This window comes from Protomyctophum parallelum, assembly GCF_964188405.1.
Source record: "Protomyctophum parallelum genome assembly, chromosome: 23".
Lineage (NCBI taxonomy): Eukaryota > Metazoa > Chordata > Actinopteri > Myctophiformes > Myctophidae > Protomyctophum > Protomyctophum parallelum.
This window is the reverse complement of record NC_139715.1, coordinates 9,652,982-9,680,969: the sequence shown is the minus strand read 5'-3', so window position 1 is coordinate 9,680,969 and position 27,988 is coordinate 9,652,982. Positions and strand designations below refer to the sequence as shown.

Below are 27,988 nucleotides of genomic sequence, written 5' to 3'. Positions count from 1 at the left end.
TCAGTTTTGGCATGTCCCACCCAGAACTACAGTATAGAGTAAGACAGAGTTACGACATCTCTGTTCATTTCATGGGCCAGTTCAATGGGGGCTCTTCTATTGGTGAAGAGCAGTGACAATGTCCTGGACCGGAAGTTGGCAGAATGCACTGGACTCAGGCAACAGCCCAGCTTTAATGATCTTAAATCCCTTTATTTTAGATTGTTTTTAGTAATGTACAACATAAACATTACAGAGACTTTAGTTGTCACTGTACAATACTTTAAAACAGTTTTCATGTTGCACACATGCCCAATATTGCTGATATGTGCGCCGGCCTTGTTGAAAACAATGTATTTCACACTCCAGCTCTCCAGGCTGCATGAACAGCACTCGAGCGCTCCGTTTTCTGCCCCCTCAATGTCGTAACTCTGTCTTACTCTATGGCTCTGGTCCCACCTACCTGGGAGATAGGAGACTATCAGACTGAGTAGAAAAGTGACAAAACTAATCCCGGAACGCAGCTAATCCAGCTGGCTAGCTCCTCATGGCTTGGTAGACTTACCGTCGGCCCAGACGGTGCTCCTGGTGGCCTTGTAGTGCACGTTGATCCACCGGAGCAGTCTCAGCTCCCACACAGAGTAGACGTTGCTGACCATCAGCATCTCTGAGCTCACAGCTGGGGCGTGATCCACCACTACCGCCTCCTGGCTCACAGCCACCTCTGACACGCCGTGCAAAACCAGCACCTGGACACACACACACACACACACACACACACACACACACACACACACACACACACACACAACATATATATATATATAATTTTTAATGTAATTTGTATGGTAAAATTCCATATGGTTTTATAGTTAAATGCTTCAAATGACAATGGATTCACCTTGTATATTTGCAGCAACACGTCAGTCCAAGATCGTTTGCTCAGAGACTCATAGTCAATGCTGCTGTAGTCCATCTCTTTCACCTGAGATTAACATGCGCACACACACAGAAAATGACACGTGGCATGTCATAATATACTCGCTTTTAGTATAAGCTTTCATCTCAAATGGACTTGAGATTTGCGATGAGACGCTAAGAAACTGGCAGCTCTTTGAAAAGCAAAAAAAAGATTGTGATTATAAACATCCTGCCATACCAAAATGATTACACCCATTATAGTGAAGAGATAATCTCTTGGTTGCATGTTGAGAGGAGGTGGTGCTGGTTGACTTAAAACAAGGTAAAATTTCAATTTTCATTATTCAATATTCGTTCAATGTTCAATATTTGCAAGAGATTAGAAATGCAATGATGTCACTGAATTTCAACAGGAGCTGAGCAAGAAAGGTGCAAAGTGAGTGTGTGTGTGTGTGTGTGTGTGTGTGTGTGTGTGTGTGTGAGTGCACAGTGTACCTTCAGAGAGCACCAGTGTTTGAACTCCGGCAGGTCCAGCAGGTACTCTGGTCTGATATGACAGAGTGAGGCTCCCTGGGTTCTGCACAGAGAAACACAGGACAGACTGACACCCTGCTAACAGCAGAGAAACACAGGACAGACTGACACCCTGCTAACAGCAGAGAAACACAGGACAGACTGACACCCTGCTAACAGCAGAGAAACACAGGACAGACTGACACCCTGCTAACAGCAGAGAAACACAGGACAGACTGACACCCTGCTAACAGCAGAGAAACACAGGACAGACTGACACCCTGCTAACAGCAGAGAAACACAGGACAGACTGACACCCTGCTAACAGCAGAGAAACACAGGACAGACTGACACCCTGCTAACAGCAGAGAAACACAGGACAGACTGACACCCTGCTAACAGCTGAGAAACACAGGACAGACTGACACCCTGCTAACAGCAGAGAAACACAGGACAGACTGACACCCTGCTAACAGCAGAGAAACACAGGACAGACTGACACCCTGCTAACAGCAGAGAAACACAGGACAGACTGACACCCTGCTAACAGCAGAGAAACACAGGACAGACCGACACCCTGCTAACAGCAGAGAAACACAGGACAGACTGACACCCTGCTAACAGCAGAGAAACACAGGACAGACTGACACCCTGCTAACAGCAGAGAAACACAGGACAGACTGACACCCTGCTAACAGCAGAGAAACACAGGACAGATTGACACCCTGCTAACAGCAGAGAAACACAGGACAGACTGACACCCTGCTAACAGCAGAGAAACACAGGACAGATTGACACCCTGCTAACAGCAGAGAAACACAGGACAGACTGACACCCTGCTAACAGCAGAGAAACACAGGACAGACTGACACCCTGCTAACAGCAGAGAAACACAGGACAGATTGACACCCTGCTAACAGCAGAGAAACACAGGACAGACTGACACCCTGCTAACAGCAGAGAAACACAGGACAGACTGACACCCTGCTAACAGCAGAGAAACACAGGACAGACTGACACCCTGCTAACAGCAGAGAAACACAGGACAGACTGACACCCTGCTAACAGCAACAGGCAGGTTTGAATTGTGTCAGCGAGCACACGATCCCCCCCCCCCCCAACCTGTGTCGCCATGTCTGCTTATTAAAAGCGACTTTGGGCTTGTTTTCTGTAAAGTTGGTTGTAAATATTGGTAGTTGTGGGTTGCGTTTTCATGGGAGGTCTTGTTTCTAAAGAGTAGTTGCTTATGTGGCCTATAATATTCGCTTCTTTCGGGCTTGTTTTCAGAGACCTGGTTGCTCATTTCTGTCACAAGATCTGGCAACGCTGGCCCCTCCTACCTGAGGAATGCCAGCATGGCGTCGTGCTGTTGGAGCAGCTGATTGGTGCGCTGGTCTGTGTCCGTGGAAAATGTCTGGGTGCGGGAAATACCCGGAATGTGTATGCCAGTCAAGTGATGCAGCATGTCCAGAACTGACCTGGGAACATAACAGCCAGACATTTAATTTAGTATATTTAGTCTAGATCCCTGGTCTTCAACAAGTTGGTCTTCAGAGTTACAACAGGGTAGCTGCCAAATATTTGTGTGATAAGATTTTTATTGTGAAATAGCAGATCTACAAGATCATAGATCGGCTATTTCCGGCAAAGAGGATTGGTGTAGATCGAAAAAGAGCAGACCAAGTACAAAGCTAAATGTCAAATTTACCAAGAATTTAGGGTGGTTAAATGTCTGACAATACACATTAACATATTCATAGAAAATATATTGTGTAAACAAACAAAACAAAAAAAAATACTGCACAAAGATAAATGAGAAAAAGGACAAGCTAGTAAATGAGACTTGACAATCGATAGGAATTGACTCCCGTTTAGTATAAATATTTTTCACCAAAACAAACTGCAATACCATTCTGCTAATGCTGAATAATTAAAGTACAGTATCATTAGAAAGTTAATAATCTCCTATTCAAAATACAACACTTATTGTGGCATCTAAATAAAACAAACACCGCTGGAATATATGCAGACCTGGAGTCTTTACTCTGACTGACTCGATAACTCCGTCCGACAGAAGCCTTTGTCTGAATCTTGGACACAACCCTGGAGTGAGAGAGAGAGAGAAAGAGAAGAGACAGCCATTTACAATGACAATTTGTACTTTAGGCTAAGGGTTTTATCAGATGCTCTAAGATAAACACGAGGTAATGCATAGACAATAGACATAGTAATCTAGGATCATAGGTCGATGGTTCTCAAAGTGGGGTCCGGGGTCTTTGGGGGGGTACCAGGGGGTCCCCAGCAAAATGTGTTGATATAGCGTCACAAACATTTAAACCATTTTAAACATAGTTTATACTTTGGCTTGAACTTCAAGCTCATAGCGCGTGTCGACTCAATTGTGATTTTTTTTTAACTGAAATCTTTGTTTCTGGAGGTCCCTATATCAGATGGGGGTCCCCAAATAATATACCGTAATTTCCGGACTATAAGCCGCGGCTTTTTACCCATGATTTGAACCCTGCGGCTTATACAACGGTGCGGCTAATCTATGGATTTTTACAGCTAACGCAGAGCCATCTCAGGCTCTGAGCTAACGTAGCTGCGGCTTATAGTCCGGTGCGGCTTGTATATGGGATTTTCCCTAAATTTGGCTGGTGCGGCTTATATTCAGGTGCGGCTTATAGTCCGGAAATTACGGTATATAAATTTGGCCCGCCTGCCTACCTGCCTGTACACCTCGCATTATGCTTCTACTACTTCAAATGAGTGCTCACAGCAAATGTTGAAGCATTGACACTCATTTAATAATGGCATCGAAGGAGTCCCCTGTGTTGAAAAGTGTACCGTCTCAGCGTGTGTGGTATGGAGATGGGGTGCAGTCCATTTGGCCAACCAAAGAAGGTGAACCACCTCTGGGCAGCCATCAGGACGCTCTGGTAGTAAGAGCCCTCCTCTGAATCATCAGCGGGGAATGCTGGGGCGCCTGGCTCGGACATGTGCTTGATGTAAGGACCCGTCTGATGAGGACTGACACAGCCAGCCACCCTCTCATCTGAATGTAACGCAAGCATGCACACACACACACACACACACACACACACACACACACAGTCAGACATGTAAACAGCACGACGTACAGTAAGGCGCGATTCATACTCCTATTTTAGAGCCGAATAAAAGTCGGTTCAGCTCTGTAGAGACTACAATGTGACGTCATTTGAGGTTCGGGGGGGGGCGGGTACCGTCCTAAAGTCGGCTCTTCGGTGCTACTTAAAATTTCTGACGAGCCGAATTCATTTCGGCACTACAGCGGTAAAATAGGAGTATGAATCGGCCCTTAGACAATAAAGTTGTTGGTCCTATGTACTCAATGAATCAACATGGCATATGAATTTAACACAATAATACATGTCATCAACAAATACAAACCCTATATACTGTATGTACAAAAGTGATGGAAAAAACATGCCAAGGGGTAAATTCAGCGAGAAATAAATCTGGTACATTTTGGTGCCAAAACGTTTGTACTGAGTGAAAGACACTAACTTGTAACAGGGTATTTTCGTTTTTTACAATGTTGTATTGATACTTTTACACACACACACACACACACACACACACACACACACACGCTTTTCTGACCTGAGACAGAGTTGCTGCAGGTGGAAGAGGCGGGGCGCGTAAAAGAAGAGGAGGAGGAGGAGGAGTTAGTGAGTCCAGAGGCGGGGCTTGGAGAGTGACGGTGCTGAAGGACCGCCTCTATGGTGGCCTGGGATCTCATCACTCCTGAATGTATTAATAGAGTATGCACATGCATCACATTTCCACCGGGACAACACAATCAGATTCTGTTTGGATGTATGGGCTGTCAACGCCAGAAAGTCGTTTTTTTGCCACTCAGTTCCTGCATAACATCTGGGTATGATGATGCCACGCATATTGCCTCTATTCAGACAGACGGTTATCAGTGAGTAGGAAGACAAAATAATGGAGTTAGTCCATTGAATGACTTCCCGTGCAAGCAAAACATGAGACTGGAATGCACGTGCGCACGTGCGTTTGTGCACATGAGGCACCGCTGGGCGAGCCTTCAGGGGAGCGTGTCGCCGTGCAGAATGCTGCTTCAGCCGACTCAGCGCCGTTCGAGTTCCGACAGTTACAGAATCGTACCTCACATCCCCCCAAGTCAACAGGTGACCCCGCGGGTGCCCCACGGGTCACGTCCATGTTGATGATTGGTCAAACAGGTCCCAAGCCGTCACCCGTTGACCGTATTGGAAGTGAGAATGCGTCTTGATGATTGGTCATACACGTCCCAAGCCATCACCCGTTGACCGTCTTGGGAGTGAAAATGCGTTGGGGTGTGTGTGTGTGTGTGTGTGTGTGTGTGTGTGTGTGTGTGCTTAGTCAAATTCTGCACACCAGTGTCGTGGACTGTGAATAACAAATTTAAAAGCACGTTGCGATTGCAATACCTGCGCAACACAAAGAATAAATAAGGCTTCATGTGCATTGTGTGTGTGTGTGTGTGTGTGTGTGTCTGTGTAGTACCTGTCTTGAGGAGGATCTGCTGCTGGGAGCGGTGCAAGGCCATGTAGGGCCACACGGTCAACAGACAGTTGTCTGCCGTAGCACAGACTGCCACTTGAAACCTGGAGAGAAACACAAACGGTGTGAGAGAGAGTTCAAGTCGATACATCAATATAAGTAGACAATTTACCGATGTAGTTAGCAGGATTATTAGCAGCTCTCCTGGCTTCCTAGCACTGGCGTGTCATTGAAATAGACTCTATAAAAACTTTAGTTAAACTTGCGTGAGGGACACATTACTTTCTTTACCTGGGTTACATCTTCTGATAGTTGTACCCTATTGTATGAGTCTTATAAAATGGGGGTCATCTTTTATTCAGCACAATACGGTACTTGAATGTTGACATGAAATACTAATGCCGTTTAGTGTTTCATTGGCTCAGGGGCAGGCATACATTCATAATAATAATAATAGCTCAAATTTATATAGCGCTTTTCTAAATACCCAAAGCGCTTTACATAGGAACACTAGGAACAGACTTTAATAACAAAAGAAAAAAACAAAGCAAAACATTCAGATTCCATTTATTTTTAAAGTAAAATGACAGATTAAAGCAGATAATACGAGATCTGAGGTCTATCATTTGCATGTAAAAGGTACTAAAACAAATGATAAAAAAAGATTGCAAGGAGTTGCATTGGTGTGGTTGACCTTAAAAGTTGCGATTGGTGCTTTACTGATTTGGATGACCACATGTCCTACATTCCAGCAGCACAATATACAGTAGGTCTATCTCAATTCCAGTGAAGCATCCTTAAACGTGACCAGTGACGAAAATAAATCTATGCGCTATATACGTCCCAGGTATTATTATTACTTGCGCAAGCAGAGCGCGCAAGTACTAGTTTCGCCCGGGACTCGTATGCACCGTCCCAGCAATTTTGATGTGTATGCACCGTCCCGGCAATTTTGATGCGTATGCACCGTCCCAGCAATTTTTATGTGTATGCACCGTCCCAGTAAATGACGTAATGACTACTTGTGCCTGATACGGCAGTGGTGCCAGATTACATACATGTATACATAGGAGCATTACCTTTAATCCTCCCGACACTAAAACATATCGTCATTACGTCACCACCATCGAAAACTATTGGTTTTTATCAGGCACCAGACTATTCCTGGTTGTCACGAACAAAGAATGTTTGCTTTCGCCATCTTTGTTGAAGAAGAATCTGGGCCATTATGTTTTAGTCTTACTAGAATTACTAACAGTTTCTAAATCTTAAATTTAGATTTAGTCTGGCTTATTAACATCTGAGGTTAATGGAGGTCAAATGCTTAAAGTGTGATTACCTTTGAGGGGATTAAGCATGTTTACTTACACCCATTAATGTCAAAAATGGTCTGATTTTTAATCTAAATGGCTCTTTGTGTCTATGCCCTTATTGCCCTGGGGTATCTAACCCCTGTGAATGAGAGCAATTTGGAGGTTTAGGATTCAATGGCTTCTAAAGTTTGATTCGGTTTCTCCCCTGTTTTCCATTTTAATTATTGTCTCCACCAGGCCGAAAGCATGGGGAGAGAGTATGTTTTGCACTCTGTCCGTGTGTGTGTGACTGTGTGTGTGTGTGGCTTTCAAAGTTTACAGGATTGGCCGGTTTTGAACAAAAGGCCTCAAATCATGAACGCAGCGTGCAATTTACGTGAAATCTTTCACAGACGTTCCTACTAGGCTGAGGAATATATCCCACCCTTTTCACATCGGCCTGTTATAGCGCCACCAGGAGGCCAACTTTTGTAAAACACATTTTCTGATATTACTCCTCCATATTTTGTCAAAAAATCCTGCAAATCGTTACACAGTATCTCTATAGTCATGTGCTCAACAAAGATCTGTCCGACTTTTCATATTCCATCCTGATTGGCTAACATTGGCTTTCAAAGTTTACAGAATTGGCTCGTTTTGAACAAATAGCCTAAAATCATGAACGCAGCGTGCAATTGACGTAAAATCTTTCAGACGTTCCTAGTAGGCTGAGGGATATATCCAACCCTTTTCACATTGGCCTGTTATAGCGCCACCAACAGGTGGATTTTTTCAAAACACATTTTTGGTACAAAATGCCTCAAATCATCTAATTGCCATCAAAGCCGTAAGAAGAAATGGCACCCTTTTCACATTGGCTTATTATATCGCCACCAGGAGGCCACAACCTTACCTGCCCTGGTGGAGACCTGTGCCCCGAGGGGCACTTTTTCTAGTTTGTATTGTTCAGGCCCTGTGGAAATGTGGTGTATTTATTATCCTCTGACCAGGTTTGATTGGATTCTAATCCACAAACTTCCAAGGCACTAATTCCATTTATCATGAAATGCTGTACAATTAATAATGTTTCTTTTGCATTATTTATATTATATCTATGTTGATTTAGTCTATCTGCTATTGTGATTCTAGTTTCACCCACGTATTGTACATTGCACTTGTTACATCTATTTAGATAAACACAGATACTAGTATTAGCCTGTATGTTTCTTCTCTTTGTGGTTCTATTTTTCTCCTGTTGTTTAGGTCTGAAGTAATCTGGTTTCTTGCGTATCGGTCTCCTTTAGTTTGCTATGTGCAAGGTATTCTTTAAATTTTTTGTTCTTCCTATGTGCTGGTATAATTTTGTATTCGTTTAGTAGGCCATCCGTTCTATTTGCAAAGTTTCTCTTTATTTTAATGTTTGTTATGAAATCTTTGCCTTTTTTCATGTGATAGACACATATTTGATTGGAATTGATCTATGGTGTGTGTTTAGTATATAATTACATTCTTGGAAGTCCTCTTTGGTGTGTTCCCAAATACCAAATGTCATCCAAAAATCTATAATAATGTGTTGGTTTGAGTTTGCATTTTTTTAGAGCCGTGTCTTCCCACAGAGTCATGTAAATATTTGCATAGGAGGGGGCAAACTTCTCCCCCAAACTATCTATATTGATTGAAAATAAAAAAGCATTTCGTGGTACAGTTATGGCCTTGATTTTATTAACTATATCAAGTGTCCTTGATATAGCTAGAATGTTTTATAGACAGGAAGTGTTCAATATATTCAGCTGTTTGGTACGTTTCACTACCACAGTCAGAGACAATAGGTCTCCCTGCTGGAATCTTGTATGATGATGAAAATAAATGTATGCATTGGCCGGGAATCGAACCCGGGCCTCCCGCGTGGCAGGCGAGAATTCTACCACTGAACCACCAATGCAATGAGCTAATTTTAGGGAGTGGGGGAGGGGTGATTTGTTGGGAGTGCAAGTCTCAACAGTAGCTACTTAGGACTGGACTTGTGCTTTCTGATGCTCAAGCGTTTGATACCCATATTTGGAGGTCTGTCTGGCTGTGTCCTATTTTTGCCCATATATGGATAGACAGGGGGTTCAGGAAGTTTTCAATACATTCAGCTGTTTGGCACATTTCACTACCACAGTCAGAGACCACCCTGGGCAAGACCTACGCTGTAAAGACTATCATTTGGGCGGAAGTTGCGGGATTTTAGCGGAAATGACGTTGATGCTTTACAAATGAGTTTACATTCTGTTTTCTCACTTGTTTAGCCGCTCAGACTAGCAGCTTGCTCATCAGCAGCAGCAGCAGCGCTTCTGTCCGCGAATTAAACAATTGTTGCGGTTGGCCAGGAAAATATCGTATCCGGGGGAAATACGTCTGACGGATGTTCCGGAGGATACATCCGCCGATAGCTTCTCTGCATTACGTTGTGACCAGGCTTTTCTTTTCGCAGATAAGTTAGCCTGGGACTGAGGCTAGTCAGAGACAATAGAGCGTCGCAGTCCCACCCCCTTTCAGAAAGACGAGTGGCCCAGGAAATGAATCCCAATGCATTTTTCCCATAGGCTTTTCTTAAAGTATTTATTTAAAGACGGTTACGCCGCGGACAAAGCCAACTCGGATCGTGACAAATCATGACAATGAACACAATGTTTTGGGCCGATCAAATAATTTATAAGAAGAAAAACAAAACAAATAGTGTTGTCTCCTGCCTTTATTTTCTTCTTTCTAATGATTTGATCGGCCCAAAATATTGTGTTCATTGTCATGATTTGTCACGATCCGAGTTGGCTTTGTCCGCGGCGTAACCGTCTTTAAATAAATACTTTAAGAAAAGCCTATGGGAAAAATGCATTGATATTCATTTCCTGGGCCACTCGTCGTTCTGAAAGGGGGAGGGACTGTGACGCTCTATAGGTCTCCCTGCTGGAATCTCATATGATGAAAATAAATGTATGCATTGGCCGGGAATCGAACCCGGGCCTCCCGCGTGGCAGGCGAGAATTCTACCACTGAACCACCAATGCAATGGTGCTAAGTTTAGGGAGTGGGGGAGGGGTGATTTGTTGGGAGTGCAAGTCTTAACAGTAGCTACTTAGGACTGGACTTGTGCTTTCTGATGCTCAAGCGTTTGATACCCATATTTGGAGGTCTGTCTGGCTGTGTCCTATTTTTGCCCATATATGGATAGACAGGGGGTTCAGGAAGTTTTCAATACATTCAGCTGTTTGGCACATTTCACTACCACAGTCAGAGACCACCCTGGGCAAGACCTACGCTGTAAAGACTATCATTTGGGCGGAAGTTGCGGGATTTTAGCGGAAATGACGTTGATGCTTTACAAATTAGTTTACATTCTCTGCGAATGAAACAATTGTTGCGGTTGGCCAGGAAAATATCGTATCCGGGGGAAATACGTCTGACGGATGTTCCGGAGGATACATCCGCCGATAGCTTCTCTGCCTTACGTTGTGACCAGGCTTTTCTTTTCGCAGATAAGTTAGCCTGGGACTGAGGCTAGTCAGAGACAATAGAGCGTCGCAGTCCCACCCCCTTTCAGAACGACGAGTGGCCCAGGAAATGAATCCCAATGCATTTTTACCATAGGCTTTTCTTAAAGTATTTATTTAAAGACGGTTACGCCACGGACAAAGCCAACTCGGATCGTGACAAATCATGACAATGAACACAATGTTTTGGGCCGATCAAATAATTTATAAGAAGAAAAACAAAACAAATAGTGTTATCTCCTGCCTTTATTTTCTTCTTTCTAATGATTTGATCCGCCCAAAATATTGTGTTCATTGTCATGATTTGTCACGATCCGAGTTGGCTTTGTCCGCGGCGTAACCGTCTTTAAATAAATACTTTAAGAAAAGCCTATGGGAAAAATGCATTGATATTAATTTCCTGGGCCACTCGTCGTTCTGAAAGGGGGAGGGACTGTGACGCTCTATAGGTCTCCCTGCTGGAATCTCGTATGATGAAAATAAATGTATGCATTGGCCGGGAATCGAACCCGGGCCTCCCGCGTGGCAGGCGAGAATTCTACAACTGAACCACCAATGCAATGGTGCTAAGTTTAGGGAGTGGGGGAGGGGTGATTTGTTGGGAGTGCAAGTTTCAAGAGTAGCTGCTTGGGACTGGACTTGTGCTTTCTGATGCTCAAGCGTTTCATACGCATATTTGGAGGTCTGTCTGGCTGTGTCCTAGGCTATTTATGCCCATATATGGAGATAACTGTCTGTGTCCCTTCAATGACAATATAATAGAGGTCTCTGTATCTGTCACTCAGGTCATCATCATCAGTCACTCAAACCAAAGGTGATAAGGCTTACAGCTCGTTCAAGGATGTACACGCAGATTAGACACACCAACGGACCGACATGCGGAAACAACGGTCAGACATGTGGTCGAACTTGCTTGCGGTTAGGTTGTCGGTCTAATGACACATAAATACTCGCACATACTACCCATGTGTGAGTGTTTGCAAACATAATGCTTCTGAGGTTAATTGAAAAGATATAATGAAAACATTAATGTATGCATTGGCCGGGAATTGAACCCGGGCCTCCCGCGTGGCAGGCGAGAATTCTACCACTGAACCACCAATGCAATTGTGCTGCTTTTAGGAACTGAGATGATAATTAAAGATTATCCCTTTGTCACTGTTAGAAATCAGTTTGTGATGTCTGTCATCTATGTCTCTATGACACCAATCATCCCCATATATGGGCAAAGACTGGGGACAGACAGACACGCTGGGGGGCGGCCTGAGCACGGTGGCGTGCTGTACGGCGAGGAGGGGGGAAAGGCTCTGGGTGGGCGGGAGGCGAGCGGTGGTGAGCTTGGCGCCGGTGGGGCACTAAGTGGGCGGTGTGGAGGAGAGAGAGGTGAGCGGAGGCGAGCATGGCGCCGGGGCAGCGGGGCAGAGGAGAGAGGTGCCTGAGGGGCAGGAGGAGGAGACGGGGAGGTGAGGGGTGTATGCCCGCCTGGCGACGCGGAGGAGGAAGAGGATGGGGAGGAGGGGGGAGATCGCTTACGAGCCGGTTGCCGAGAGCGACTGGGGCGAGTGGGCGTAGAGGGGGAAGGGGAGATGGCGTGGTCCTGGCACGCGTGGGGTCGGACTGGGCCGGGGGGAGGGTGGATTGGTAGGTGAAGCTTGCTGACCTGTGGGAAGAAAACGGGAGGAGGGAGGGGGGTTGGAAGAGGGCGATGTGTGTTGCCGGCGTGCTCATGGGAGGGGGGGTGTTTAGAAGAGGGTGAGACGCGGAGTGCCAGGAGCTGGTTGGAAGTGGGCGGCCTCGTCCGCCAGCGTGCTGATGAGGTTCGGGCAGGAGGGGGAATGGGGAGTTGGAAGTGGGCGGGACGCGTTACCACGTCCGCCAGCAGGTTGGCAGACGATGCGTGCGCCGGCCGGCATGCAGGTGAGGGAGGGGGGAGGAGGGAAGTGGGCCGGGCACGTGTCTGCTGCTGTGAAGCTGGAGGAGGCTCGTGGGTGGAGTCGGTGGAACGTGTGGCCTGGGTGGGCGGGGCTGCAGTTAGGAGACGCTGAAGGCCGGCGACCGTCCAATCAGCGAAGGACAGATGGAGCGAGCCAAAACCGCTGGAGACGGGAGTGAAGGAAGGCTGAGTTGCTGATCGGAAGATGACAGTGTGCGGCTGCTGCGGTGGCTGCCTGAGCGGCACAGAGTGCTCGGAGCGGGAGCCTGACATTTTCTATAATGTATTGATTCATCATGCTTGTATTGTCATTCGTTGAGTTGAATTGTACAGCAATTTTTATATGCTTTGTTTTCGTTGTATTGTATTTTATTGCATGTCAAGCACTTTGTAGTCCTCTCTGTGAAAGGTGCTATATAAATAAAATGACTTACATGCCGGTGTCGGGAATAATACTGGTGGCGCGGCTGGCGTGTGAAGCGGTGCTTCCCGAGGAGGAGACATCCTCGCTGTCGCTCCAAGTCGCGTTGGACCATCGCGGAAAATAAAAAAATCACACCCGTGCGAAGTAAGAGGTGCAACTCCGTTTGGCCGTCCTCGGGGGTCCCTGGTACTTCCAAACCCACAGGAATGCACCCAGGGTGCCGGCCCTGTTCCGGCGAGCCGCCCCACATCCGAAACGGTTGAGAAATGACAGAGTTACCGTGTGGGGGTCCCCGGTACATATAGATCCCCAGGTCCGCGCCGGTTCCGACGAGCCGCCCCGCGTCCGAAACGGTTGAGAAATGACAGCGTTACCGCGTGGTGGTCCCAAGGGGGTCCCTCTACTGTACTGTCACACCCGAAATCATATACAGTTAGTGTGTGTGTGTGTGTGTGTGTGTGTGTGTGTGTGTGTGTGCAGTGACACACTCGGACAGACCCAGCCAGGGACCCAGCAAGGGACAGACATACACTCCTTAATGAAGTGGTTGCACCACTGAAAAAAAGAGAAATGGCGGTGCCACAGTGCTGGTGAGAAAGAAAAGAAGCGCTGCTGCTGCTGCTGCTGATGAGCAAGCTGCTAGTCTGAGCGGCTAAACAAGTGAGCAAACAAATGCTTTCAAAACATTCAAAACAACGAAAATTCTACGGAGAGGAACTGTCAAAAGCAAACTGTGAACTGAAGTAGCAAAGAAGTTGGCAATAAGGAGACGCTTGGCGAAACTCACTTACGGCTGTGTTAGTTCCAGACCACTTACAGTAGGTAGTAAGAACAGGTAAGTGACGGTTCACAGGTGTATTTATACTGTGGTGATTGTGACGGGGATTGGCCGAAGGATAATCAAAGGCAGGTGATGTTGATAAGTAGGGAGTGAGCGGGGAGTGGCTCTGATAAGCAGACTTAGGAGTCTCTACTCCTGAGTATCTACATAGCAGTATTGATACTTTTACTATAAGTATACAAATAATAGTAGTAATTAGTAGTACTTTTTCCACCACTGATTGCATGTCACCTGTTGTGGAGGTGGTCTCTGAAGGTGATGCTGGTGCAGACGGACACAGGGACAGGTGAGCAGAGGGACACCGTGCACACCAGAGACCAAGCCGCCGCTTCCTGTGGTGACTTCTGGTCCTGGAGGGGACATACAGTAAGGTTATTATAGTTAACGAAGACTAATGAAATAGCGAAAACTAAAATGTTATGGAACTAAATTCAAATTAATAAACTACAAAAATCACACCCGTGTGAAGTGAGTGGTGTAACTCTGTATGGAGTTCCCCGGGGGTCCCTGGAACCTCCAGACCCAACGAGCCCAGGGTGCCGGCCTGGTTCCGGCGAGCCACCCCGTGTCCGAAACGGTCGAGAAATGACAGAGTTAGCGCATGGGGGTCCCCGGGGGGTCTCCGGAACATCCAGACCCCAATTTAGGAGTCATAAAAGACTCCTAAATTGCTGACTGTTGGTTTGTGGGTTATTGGGCAGCCATCAAGGTTCATAGTTGTGTTGTTGAACAGATCAGTATGTTTGGCTGGACTGACTAGCAGCATTTCTGATTTGGCAGAGTTGAGGAGGAGGAAGTTTATGTTCATCCAAGTCTTAACCTCAGTTAGACAGATTTCAAGGTTTTGAATATTAGACGGATCATTTGCTGTGATGGGGATGTAAATTTGAGTGTTGTCTGCATAGCAGTGGAAGTTTATGGCATATTTTCTGAGAATGTCCCCTAATGAGGTCATATAGACCGATTCAGAAACGGGCCTCATGGACGCAGGCAACGTATTTCCTGTAGGCGGAGACGACATATCTGCGGTTTAAATCCGCACCTCTTCTACTACAGTGAATGGAACAGTGACTGATGTTAGTCTGCCTCAAACGTTACTCTTTTTCCTGCTTTTTACTAACACTAACATTACAAAGATGCCCAGAACATCGGGATGAACCTGTGTAGTTTATGGCTGCTCCAACAACATTCCAAAAAACATTCCAAAAAAATAACACATGTCAAAATATCTACCGCGGTGGCTGAGGCCAGAGCCATAGAGTAATGGTTGAGAAAAGAAGTGAAAGGTCCTGAAAGACACATAACGTCAGTCTTACCCAATGCCCAATCTTTCTGTTTTATGAACACAAGGCTGCTGTACTTTATACTGCTTTGCCTCAACCATTACTCTATGGCTCTGGTCTATAGTTAGCTAGAGTGTGTGGATCAAAATTTGTTTTTTTAATTATTGCAGTTTTGCAGAGTATTGGAACAGTGCCACGATTTAAGGACTCATTTATAATATGGAGCCCAGTGCTGAAAGCATCTCTTTAAGTAGATTGGTGGGAATAGGTTCTAATAGCTGGGTAGTAGATTTTGAGGAAGAGACCACTTTAGTGGAAAGTATCCATGTGATAACATTAAACTGTGAGAGGGTGATGCTGAAATGAGGGGTGGGGGACGTGCAAGATGGAGGTTGATTGGTGGTTGTGGATGGGGCTATGGCCATGCTCTTTGCCTGTTCTCTGATCGACTCCACTTTATCAGTAAAAATCACACCTGTGTAAACTGAGTGGTGCAATCCCACCCACCTCTCTCTCTCTCTCTCTCTCTCTCTCTCTCTCTCTCATTAGCAGGCAACAGAGCAGAACTACCAATACCAGTACTAATAAGTCATATACTCGTGCTCAGATACACAGACATACGCACGCACGGACATTGCTGGTTGTAGGAGTGGTTGCACCACTCAAAAAGTGGTTGAAGTCAAGGGGACTGAGGGAAAGGGGAAGGGCTGGGGGAGCGGTTTTGGTGAGGTTGGCTATAGTGTGAAAAAGGAATCTAGGTTTGTTTTTAATGTGGAGTAATATGTATTTTTTGCTTCTTGAAGAGCATATTTATATTTATTCATGGGCTGGTTTTACTTTTGCTCAAGGTTTCGGCATGTCCACTTGAGGGCCCTCGTGTTATCATTGAACCATGGTGTGATGTTTTGTGATTTGCGTGTTCTGGTTTTGAAGGTAGCGATTAAGTCTATTACACTAAGTAGGACATCGTTGAACCCATTAGTGAAGCTGTCTAGAGATCCAGAATAACTATGAAAGGGTCTGACAGCAGATGGCAGAGAGGACTCCATTTGAGCTGTGTTGTTGATGCAGCGGCTTTTAGATGGGCAGTGGTTAGTAGAAGGTAGGGGGATCAAGGCCATAAGCTTAATGAAGCAGTGATCGTTATTGATGAAGCAGATGGAGACACTGATATATCTTGAATCGAGGCCCGGGCCGTTTCTGGCAAGCCGCCCCGCGTCCGAAATGGTTGAGAAATGGTGAAAATCAACCAAGCTATTTTCGTGCTTGGACAGACCCAGGGACAGACCCAGGGACACACATAGCTCTGTAATGGAGTGGTTGCACTACTCAAAAAACGATAACTAACTGAAACTGTATTGTACAAAACTAACTAAAACAAACTGAATAGACAACATACCATTAGCTTTATATTTTCTCGTTACCAACAGTAACTGAATATATAGTAGTTAGTTAGTGTTATAGTTATGGTAGTGTCCCTACCAATGTGCAAACCAAATACAACCTTCTTCAAAGTCTATATACGGGACCTGTACCTGGAGGTGGGTCGCGGTGGGCCCAGGGATGGTGTTGCCCCAGGGAAAGCTGACCGAGACAGGCTTCAACTTCCTTCCATCATCCACCTCCACTTCCTCCACCTCCACAATGGTCCCACTGGGGGGGTGGAGAGAGAGAGAGAGAGAGCAATCAGGGTGTCAGGGGGTAGGACAGGGACTCACTTTGTTTTAAACAGAGGCGTAAGAAATGGCAAAAAGGTAAATCGATTAAATCAGATTAATCTGCAAAAACATGCCTCAGATGCCCCTGAAGGAAACTCAATGGAGCGTGGGTCTTTGTACCTGGGATATCCGGAGGCCAACAGGGTGAGGGTGGCCGTAGTGCTTGTGTCCAGAGGCGTTGGTGTGAGCAGGAGGACTGGGGAGGGGACCATGGTCAGGGTGGGGCGGTGGAGTAAGATGGTGACATCCAGCTCCATGTAGGGGTGACGACGCATCTCGCATCCCTCCTCCTCCTCCCCCACGTAGAGGGGCAGAGCCAGCCGGGTGACTCTGTCACACACTGACAATCCAATTGTGACTTAGTTTAATATTAGCATTGATTAATACTAGCACTGTTTCCTTAAAGATGGGGTGCCGTAATTTTTTTCCCACAGCGACAGCTGTACTGTACTGTACTCTTAACTCGAAATGTCCAAACACTCGCCAATCAAGTGTTTGGACATGTGTCAGACATGACACGTAGACAAAGAACGCAACGTTATCAACGCGTGTTTATAGTTACCTGTGCTGACAGCACTGGGCCTCAGGCTGACTGCCAGGCAGACAGACTGTCCAGCCTCCAGCCTCCCTGACGCTGGACACACCGTGATCACCTGCTCCTCTCTGCTGCCGTCCAACCACCAGCACACACCACGTGAGGATGCAGTCTGCCAGTATACACTGTCTGCACACGCCGCCTTCAGCTCCACTGTCTGGGGAGGGGGGGGAGAGAGAGAGAGAGAGAGAGAGAGAGAGAGAGAGAGAGAGAGAGAGACCTCTGAGAAGCTGAAAAACTAGTATTTTCAGTATTCATGTATTTACACTTATGGTAGTCAGGGGTGCTTGAGTATTTCCAATACATTTACTTTTACTACTCCACTACATCTCCAGATCCAAATATTGTACTTTTACTACAGTCCACTACATATATTTGAAAACTTTAGTTACAAGTTCCTTTGTAAATTTGGATTATTATTATTATTATTATTATTATTACAAAACCTACATTAATCACTTCAGCCCTATACATGAAAATAGCCTACAAGCAAACGCAAAGCAAGGCGTTTTGAGATCACAAGCTTTGAGATCTGCCATTTTCATGTATTTTGATGGATGCAGGAAAGATGAGAATTGAAGGAAGAAAGACAGAATAAAAGAAGGAATTGAATTGAATTCTTATAGATGGAAATTGCTAGGAATAATCAAAATGAAGGAGGATGGAAGAAAGGACAGCATGGAAGATGGAGAAAATGACCAAATACCTGAGTAAACGTAGACTGTGGTGCCAGAGGTTCCACGTGGAACTTGAGGCTAGAGGGGGATATTTCCAAAGGGGCGCACAGCACTGGACAAAGAAAAGAGCATAGTCAATAAAACAGTAAAGAACTGAAACAAATAATAATTAGCAAATAAGAAAATATTTGCTAATAAATATGCATACACACACCAACACTATCAACATAGCAAACAGGTGGCGGCTTGGGACCAGGACGGGGGACTGCGGGGGTACCCCAAGGCCCAGGGTCACATTTTGACTAGGGGTCAACATGTGACCCCAACATGTGAGTCGGGAAGTGGACTTCCCAACGTTTGTCATGGAGCCCATACATCCAAACAGAAAAGTCCTCTCTGATTGCATTAAACAACGTTAAACTCACCAACATTGCAGCTGTACGGAAACCTTCAATTATCTTCTTTCTATCTGCATAGTTTTTGTTTCATAAAAATCCACCAAAGACATTCTGTCAAGACATTCCCTGCAGGTGAAGTGTCAGAGTTTGGAAGAGCTCGTTTTCAATAAGGCAATGTCCTGCTGCGTCCTGCATTATGTGCAATTTAGAATGGTGGTGAGTAATTTCCAACGCACGCTTCCAAACTCTAATGCTCCATGCTGCTCAATGTTTGGCCACTCAGTTTAGATGAGGGGGGGGGGGGGGGGGTGAATCATTTGCATACTCTATCGTCCGTTTTGGAAGTGAGAGTGTGGACACACACACACACACACACACACACACACACACACACACACACACAGCACAAAAATGTGCTGACCTGTGGCTTGCACGCGACATGACTCCATGGGTATGTGCAGGGACCGCGGCGTGACGATGTGCTTGTCACCGCGGCGGTCGGACGACGGAGAGCTGGAGGAAGAGGAGCAGGGAGGAGAGAGGGGGGTAGTGGTGGAGGTGGAGGGCGGCAGCAGCGGAGAGGAAGAGGAGCGGGGAGCAGAGATGGGGGTAGAGGTGGAGGGGGAGAGCAGCGGAGTAGAGGGAGGAGCAGGCGAGGGACAGCGCACACCGTTGACTGTCACCGGCAGGATGAAGTCATAACCTGCCACCTGCAGGGACAGACCAAACAAACGCACCTGAAGGTCGCCAACAAGAGAGTAAAGAATAGCAGTCATCGTTTGGTTCCACAGGTAGAAAGCCCATTCGTTCAGCCGATTTTCCAAAAATAATTATTTTAAGTCATCCAGGCACCAGGTGAATCATGACCATGAAACATGTATTCTGTTTCAAAGAATCTTTGAAAACCGAAATAATGAATCTACCTATTTCTATAGTTAACCATTTTAAATCAAATATTCAGTCAGTCAGTCAGTCAGTCAGTCAGCCTCACCTCTGTGGGGTAGAAGTCCAGAGAACAGTTGATGGTCTGGTGGCTCTGAAGGTCAACCACACTCACACCCGACTCCTGCTCTGCTGCTGAATGTGCATGCGTGCGCACGCACACGCACACACACAGACACACACACACACACACACACACACACACACACACACACACACACACACACACACACACAGATGACTTCCACTTGCAGTGTATGATAAACACTGCACTATCGTGTCTGCATGCGTGCGTACGTACGTGTGTGTGTGCATGTTTGTGTGTGCGTGGCATTTACCCAGTGAGGGCTGTGGGATGTGGACCGTGAAGTCTGTGTATTCTGACAGGTCAAAGGTCACCCTGGCCGTGGCCGCAGAGCGGTTGACCAGGGAGAACGGAAGCACGCGACGAGAACCATCATGCACCCCATGGAACTGGAAATGAGACTGGATGGAGGGGGGAGAGAGAGACATGTTGTGACAGGAGAAGGATGTCTAATGCAACAGTGGGTTGAAAACACAAACTCACCATGCTGATATCAACTCTCGGAGGCTCCACTGATCCACTCAGTCTCAGTTCAATGGACTTCATGCTCCTTAGAGCTATCTGAAACGCGTGCACGCACGCAGAAACACACACACACACACACACACACACATACACGGATGAATACGCACGCATGCACATGATTACATTTAAGCATGTGGATGTAACTCTTCATGCAATGTACACACACACACACACACAGGTGTGCTCCCACCTCCACTCTGGTGTCAAACTTGATGAGGGCATCAGGGTTGAAATGGACGTTCAGCACTGCCTGCCCCCCGACGGGCACCAGCCCCTCTGACGGAGAGACAGCCATGCCGGGGAGAGGACACACATCCAGCACCTAACACACACACACACACACACACACACACACACACACACACACACACACACACACACACACACACACACACACACACACACACACACACACACACACACACACACACACACACACACACACACACACACACACACACACACACACACACACACACACACACACACACAATGTAGGCATTTAGCAATTGCTCTCAACTCATGTATGTTTTTTACTCACCTTTCAAGTAGTCACAGAATATTTATCTTCACTACGATCGCACACCGGGCCGTTGGTAATGAGAGAGCCGTTCGTTGTAAGTTAGTGAAGAAAAACTGTAGAAAGAATGTGCATCTGTGCAATAGTTAGAGCACATTGAAAATGCAATGGTGGTCAACGCTAAGGTGGAAAGATACAGGAAGAGAGATGTGAGCGTTGTAGGGATGGCACGCATTAGTCCGACATAGGTGGCCGGTTAAGACTCACCCTAGGGTTAGGGTTTGGGTTAGGGGTAGTAATGTCTGATTATTGGGCCTTTGGACCAACGCTACGCACCCACGTTGTAGAACATTCTCTAAAATAAGAATCAATGGCAGGGGAGTTTTTGCGACCACATGGTTTCCTGGTTCTTGCCTTCACTGGGACTCGAACGGAAGATCATAGGTTAGCTAAGAGCGCCATCTAGTGTAAAATCTAAAACGCAAAAAACACATCAAAACGTGATTGGCAGTCTGGGCCTTAGAAGAAAGAAGAAAAACACGTCCAGATGCGTCCTTGGCAGTAAATGAGTTTTAATCCAGCCCAGCCTAACATACTCAGTCACGCACATTCACATCTGTACAGATCTGTGTGTGTGTGTGTGTGTGTGTGTGTGTGTGTGTGTGTGTGTGTGTGTGTGTGTGTGTGTGTGTGTGTGTGCGTGCGTGCGCGCTAACCTGGTAGTAGGCGTGGTTGGGGCCAGTGTTGTGTAAGACAGCGGTCCTCACAGAGGGGACGTTGAGAGCCACCGAGCCAAACATCACATGTCTCTCTGACAGCTGGACTTTGCTGAATCCGACCTGACAGAGAGAGAGAGAGAGAGAGAGAGAGAGAGAGATGAATAGAGTATATCATTGCAAAACATGGTTACAATCATCAGCAGGCAACTTTGATCTAATCTCATTTTTTTTATTTGCACTGTTACAAGGTCAACCTGTACACACACTGCCCACGCTTGATGAGTTGAATACATAGAACCCGAATGGAAACAAGGCCTGTGTTATCCATTTAGCATTATCTGTATCTCTGTACTTCTTTGCAAACTGTTGTTAACGTATTCAATCAATAAATCAAACAGGAATCCCTTCTGTATTTCTACTCAGCCGACACACCTGATTCAGTTGTTTTAGTGTAGTGAGTGAGCAGCAGACCTTGGCGACGCAGTGCAGGCGCTGGGCGCTGCCTTCGTGGACGCACAGGTCAAAGTCTCCTTCTGGTGGCGAGGAGAAGGAGGGCTGCCACACCACCTCACAGTCCAACTGTCTGTACGCCTCTACTGTGCCTGAGGCACACACACACACACACACACACACACGCGTCAACTAAAACGATGACATAATTAATGTTCGTAGACTGCCTTTTTTCACTAAAACTAAAATGTTAGGGAGGGACTAGCGGAGAAGAGATCCAGTAGAAATAAAAGACAAGCGTTGTGAGCTTGTAGATCGTCTATTTTCAGCATTCAGGTGCAAAATCAGGCATTACGCCTAAATACATTTTGTCGCCAAAAACAACTGTAGATTTAGTTGACTAAAATAAGACTGAAACCAAAGGAAATGTTATTTAAAAGACTATGGCTAAAACTAACTCAAGGTTTGCTGTCAAAATCAATGCTGACCTGCAGCAGGCCGTATGGAGAACAGAATGCCTCTGTCGGTGACCACCGGTCTCCAGGTAAAGTCGGCGGGGTGATTGCGACGGTTCGTCAGGGTGACGGTGCTCCTGTACTCGGACGGAGCCAGCAGGCCAGGGCTGGGGCCCAGCGCCAGGCGGCTGCTGGACAGCTCCAGAGCCACAGGGACCACCTGGGCCCGGACCACCACCTGGCCAGGGTGCTGCTGGTTCACCGTGTACCTGGCGGTCCTGAGGCACACACACACACAAGCACACAAATAAACAAACAAATATACTACTATTATCCTTGGATTCAAGCAAATTACGATTATTACGATTATTTATTAGCTTTGTTTGTTCCAAGATCATTGTTACATTTTGCAGGGCTGTGTCCCAAAGGGATTGACAGACGTAAAGACAATCCAGGCAGCCGTGCAGAATTACCCCGAATCACAGGTAATGGCATACCAAGTGATCCTTCACAGTGTCACATAAAAGTGACACCACTGTCGCAACACATTGTGAGCTTATAGATCTGCTATTTCCAAAAATGTATTATACTTCAGTACTTTTTCTACCACCGCTGGTAACCAACCTGTGGAAGTGGCCCAGCTCGTTGCTCTGAAACATGAGGGGCAGCGAGGCGCGCGACCGTGGCGGCAGCACGTGGGAGACAGGCGAGGTTTGACGAAGCTCTGGACAGTTCACCTGGAGCTGCACCCAAACGCTCACAGACAGCCGGTTGACCAGCTCCAGCCTCTGGACACACACCGACTGCACACACACCTCGCCAAAGTCCACCATCAAGGGGCCTTGTTGGGGGGTGGCAAAAAGAGTAATTTCTCACAGGCACGCACGCATATACACAAACAAAATGTTGCAAGAATGCAACCCAAATTTAAATACTCTGATACTGGTACTCATTGCTATATAGTGTTTGTTCAGTAACAGGAGTCTCAAATTGTGTTTCAGGAGAATTATCTGTCCATGTCAAAGCATTCCCAGTCTTAACGGTGAGTGATGGACGCAGCACTAGACCTCACCAATGACCACTTGGTAACGTTCCCAAGGTGTGAGAGTCCTCCTGCAGTCTTGTACTTCCTGGCTGGTTGAAGGAACTACATTCACCTCCTCTGTCACCTAGAATCGGATCACACAACACAAACTAAACTGAGATTTGAATGTATACAGAATATAGGCATAACAGGTGACTGAAGGGATAGTTGGTTGGTGAGAATTGCAGGTGCTGGCTAGCCCCATCTTGGAACTTACCTGGCTGTTGCTAACCCGTGCAGTGATAGGTGCTTTAGCCAGAGGACCACTGTTGTTAGCCACCAGGGTACTGTGGCTGTCACAGAGTTCCTGTATCTCTGCTGCCGTGCTGAGGTCTAAGTCGCCGAGGTGGGGATTAGGTGAGCGTAGCCCCTGAGCCGGAACAATTCCAATGTCCACCTCGTCCTCAACTTGTCCCTGGTGTCTGGAAAGCACACACCACATACAGTAGTTACAGTGAACACCAAGATAGCATTTAAAATTAGGTGCTTATCTTTTCTTTTATGATTTCAAAAGGTATCCAACTCAACAGACAATGTTTTATCATGCACTACTATACCATGTGAGACCATAGGTAGTATTCAGCCAACTCATCTTTATGCAAAACCCATCCCACTGATGATGCTGCCACTTTTCCGTTTGAACCACTCAAGTGTTCTCAATGGATATAAATAGCTTTAAGGATTATTGCACTTTGTGTGGCTCATGCATCCATTGTGAAGTCATTTTTAATAACAAACACTACAAAGCATTTCACAGTGATGTCCCTGATTGTGAACTCAACCCATATAGCACTTTCAGATTCCTGTGGCTCTCTAAACCTGAAGCTTTTGGTAGTGCCGGTCAGTCTCCTCCCCTTAATCTCAGATTATTTGTATCAGCTATAATCTTTAACCACTAATATAATGTATTGACTCCTAAGGCTCTATCACAGTGCTCCTTATTCCCCCCTACACAAAATCTCTTTACAGAATCTAGACGATCTACAAGCTCACAGCATGTTGTGTTCTGATGCATTGTGAGTTTGTAGATCTGAGATTTTCACGGAATATTAATCTACTATATCACGACATGCCCAGAATAATGTGGTTGAGCCATTTGGTGCATAATGAATGTGAGGTGTACCTGGCCTTGGTCCTCTGCGGGCGTGTGTGTCTGAGCTGTGCAATGAAGTCCACGTATATCTGTCTGTGTTTCTGCCTCTGCACCTCTTCGTCCTCGGTGAAGGCGTAGTCTGGGTCCACGTAGCGGTAACGACCAACGCCTGTAAAAATGGTCCTGCAAAGGGAAGCACACGTCAAGAAGTCAATTGAAGTCACAATTGAGTAATTCGTTATGGCTTGTGGGCTTTGAACATTTGTTCAAAGCCAAAAGAACATGTGTATCTGACACACACACACACACACACACACACACACACACAAAGAGAGAAACAGTGTGTGGGTGCGTGTCTGTTTGAAATCTACCTGTATTGTCTATGTGGAGAGGAAGGCCGGAGGCTGGCAGCTCGATCGTTCGGAAACGCCACAAACTCGTCCCCCTCTGAGCTGCGTCTCTTTGACCGGCTGTGTGTGTGAAGGTGCGTCTTGGCTGCGTTGACGACCGCAGCGCGCACCGTCCCTCTGCAGCGAGCCAGGTCAGCGGAGCGAACGTGAAGCACCGTCCCAGTTGGGTTTGTCACAACGGGCGTGAGGCCTGTGGTAACAGCCAATCAAACCAGAGCTGAAGCTAAATTGAATCATTTTAGTGGTAAAGTGCACAAACAATATAAATCAATATAAACAAATATAATCTGGATATGAGACTTAACCCATTCTGGACGGGAACCCGTTTTGGTGTTTTACTTTAGCTATTGAAAAATAGAGCTCAAGCTCGTAGCGCGTCTGCTATTTTTGAAAAATCGTGAAAATGTGGCACAAATCTTTGAATATAATAAATTATTTCAGAAGACTTTTTTTTTTTTCGACGTCAGGTCTATATAAATGGTTTAATTGTGCATGAGAAATGGGCTGTTTGGAAATCTCATAACTCAGGGTTTGCTTAAAAAAATCACACCCGTGTGAACTGAGTGGTGCAATTTCCCCCCCACAACTCTCTCTCTCTCTCTCTCATAGCAGCACTATCCCTCTCTGTTTCTGGCGCCCCTACTGGTACTAATAAGTCATATACTCATGCTCAGATACACACGCATACGCACGCATACGCACGGACATTGCTGGTTGTAGGAGTGGTTGCACCACTCAAAAAAGGGAAGCAGTACCTTGAGAATGTGTGTACCGTAGCTATGGTATTGTGGTCAGATTTATGATTTTCTTTTGTCCTTTAATCTCAATACTTTTTCAGTTTTCTGTGTGTACCAGGGTTTAGTCTGGGCTCTGGGTGGGTGGTCTCAGCACTGCAGGCGGCAGAAAGGTGTAGTGCGATGGTGTGGAAGCTGCGAAGGCGGAGTTCAGTGATGTCATCGGTTCCTTCATCGCTCTTATGACCAAAAACCCGACCCAGGATGTCCAGCTTCTGACGAACATGGAACCTACCCACCTGACGGGGGGCGAACGACAGCACTACATCCTGGAACCAAGACACAAGAAAAACTGATGAAGTAGCACACACATACGAGGACAACCCCATTTACATACAAGGATTAGTATTTGCTTATACACTGAAAAAAGTATGCCACCCCACTTCTTTAAAAAAAACAATTAATTTAATTGAATCAAAAAGGTACTAGTTCTTGTATAAAATATGTAATCCAGTCAATTCAATAGTCTACATTTTTCAGTAAAATCTACAAGATATGTCCAGTAAAATCTACTGGATCTACAAGATATGTCCAGTAAAAATCTTTGGACATATCTTGTGGATTTTACTGGACATATCTTGTAGATTTTACTGGATATATCTTGTAGATTTTACTGGAAAATGTAGACTATTGAATTGAATGGATTACGTATTTTATACAAGAACTAGTCGTGTTTAATACATTTAAGTTTTTGACTCAATTAAATTCATTGATTTTTTTTAAATAAACTGGGGTGGATTTTTTATATCTGTGTAGAAGAAATACACTGATATACAAATGCCACACCATTTATTAAAAAAAGATCAATGAGTATTTTCAGTTTGTAATCAGAAGTTATACAACTTCTTATTACAAACTGAATATACTCAAACAAATGTTTGTATTGTCCTATGACCACCACCAGCAAGAGTCAAATGGCATCAGGTATAAAAAACAATTTATTGTTTTATTCCTCAAACTGGAACATATAACCTTCATGGATGTACAGCTTTTCTTTTAAAACAAAATTATATCAGTGCATAAAAACAAAGTAAATACAGCCACAATATGATAGCTTCGTATATAAAATAAGAACCATACTAGGCTTTTGTTTTAAGGCTGGCCTCGACTAACCTCCTATTTGCTTGCCTAGCCTATACTGCATTATATGATTATTTTAACCACCCACTTTGGGGGGGGGCTGTTTTTCAATTTAATTTTACCTTTTTATTTTTTATTTTTTATTTGACTATTTACAATGTTTCCTCATTGTCGTGGATTACTTAAGACGGGAAGAAAAAATACAATTGAAAATCCCCCACAAGTAAAGCTAATAAATAACTGGTAATGGCCATTACATGACAACCATATAGGTACCTGGCACTGTCCAGGGGCGATGGTGCCAGCGGAGGGTTCTGTGATGAAGTGGGCCGTCTTGCGGAAGCAGAAGGCAGCAGGGAGCAGAGGGCTGAGGTTCCGCAGCACGCAGAGCAGGTCCGCGCGCTGGCCCTGCACACACACGGGGAAACTGAAGCGTGGCGTGGGATGGGGAACCACGCACACGGGTAACCCTGTTCCTGTCACAGCCAACTCAACACTCCTTCCACCTAGAGAGGACAGAGGAGACAGTGCTTCTCAAACATTTTCTCTTCAAGGACCCCCACATTGATATTTGGCCGCAGACCCCCGTCTCAAATTATTTCAAGCAATTCAAGATTTTTCAAAAACAGAGATGTATAATAAAATAATACACAATCTACATATCTCCCCAGTAACCAGGAGTAAATTTGACCCCCTATGCCCTAGGTGGAAAAGTGGACAAGGTACTCACAGCCATATGATGTGGACATGACCACTAATCAGACCCTTTTGGGTATCTATTCAAGACGAAATTCTGAAACTGATTGGAATTAGAATACCATTAGATCCAATTCACTACGTTAGATCCAATTCACACTGGATAGATGACAGCCCTCCTAGTGTTATATTATGGTTTGAAAAAGTGCTATGCTTAATGCCACTGGAGAGGCTCTCATGTGTCCTACAGGGCAATCTGGCCGAATTCGTCGAAGCATGGCTGCCATTGGCGCCTCATATAGGGGTTGAGTGGTCAAATGTTATGTGTATTGGAGTGACCGAGGAGGCCAGTTAGATGACATACCAATAGGGAGGTAGGGGTTAAACTTACATAATCTAAGAGATGATGGTGGCAGCTATATTGTGATGTCTAATATACTCAATTTGTGAAACTGTAAATAGGTACTTATTATTTGT

The 27,988-nt window shown here is 45.7% G+C and overlaps 1 protein-coding gene across 1 annotated transcript in view; it reads right to left on the bottom strand.

Annotated features, from left to right (window-relative positions):
• Positions 1 to 27,988, bottom strand: part of LOC310853880 (cilia- and flagella-associated protein 47-like) — a gene marked incomplete at both ends in the record, with an annotated part of 58,047 nt that overhangs the window by 15,332 nt on the left and 14,727 nt on the right. Inside the window, 31 exon segments of the mRNA XM_083758354.1 lie at positions 545 to 728; positions 881 to 964; positions 1,396 to 1,477; positions 2,754 to 2,891; positions 3,445 to 3,516; positions 4,261 to 4,468; positions 5,059 to 5,202; positions 5,968 to 6,068; positions 12,268 to 12,449; positions 12,657 to 12,957; positions 14,219 to 14,337; positions 16,806 to 16,923; positions 17,109 to 17,328; positions 17,551 to 17,740; positions 18,290 to 18,372; positions 19,080 to 19,171; positions 19,229 to 19,395; positions 19,650 to 19,735; positions 19,939 to 20,086; positions 20,169 to 20,246; positions 20,401 to 20,532; positions 21,447 to 21,569; positions 21,921 to 22,051; positions 22,388 to 22,632; positions 22,979 to 23,195; positions 23,427 to 23,523; positions 23,656 to 23,860; positions 24,562 to 24,714; positions 24,903 to 25,131; positions 25,794 to 26,004; positions 27,092 to 27,321. Of these exon segments, the coding sequence (XP_083614480.1) occupies positions 545 to 728; positions 881 to 964; positions 1,396 to 1,477; positions 2,754 to 2,891; positions 3,445 to 3,516; positions 4,261 to 4,468; positions 5,059 to 5,202; positions 5,968 to 6,068; positions 12,268 to 12,449; positions 12,657 to 12,957; positions 14,219 to 14,337; positions 16,806 to 16,923; positions 17,109 to 17,328; positions 17,551 to 17,740; positions 18,290 to 18,372; positions 19,080 to 19,171; positions 19,229 to 19,395; positions 19,650 to 19,735; positions 19,939 to 20,086; positions 20,169 to 20,246; positions 20,401 to 20,532; positions 21,447 to 21,569; positions 21,921 to 22,051; positions 22,388 to 22,632; positions 22,979 to 23,195; positions 23,427 to 23,523; positions 23,656 to 23,860; positions 24,562 to 24,714; positions 24,903 to 25,131; positions 25,794 to 26,004; positions 27,092 to 27,321 (4,770 nt within the window).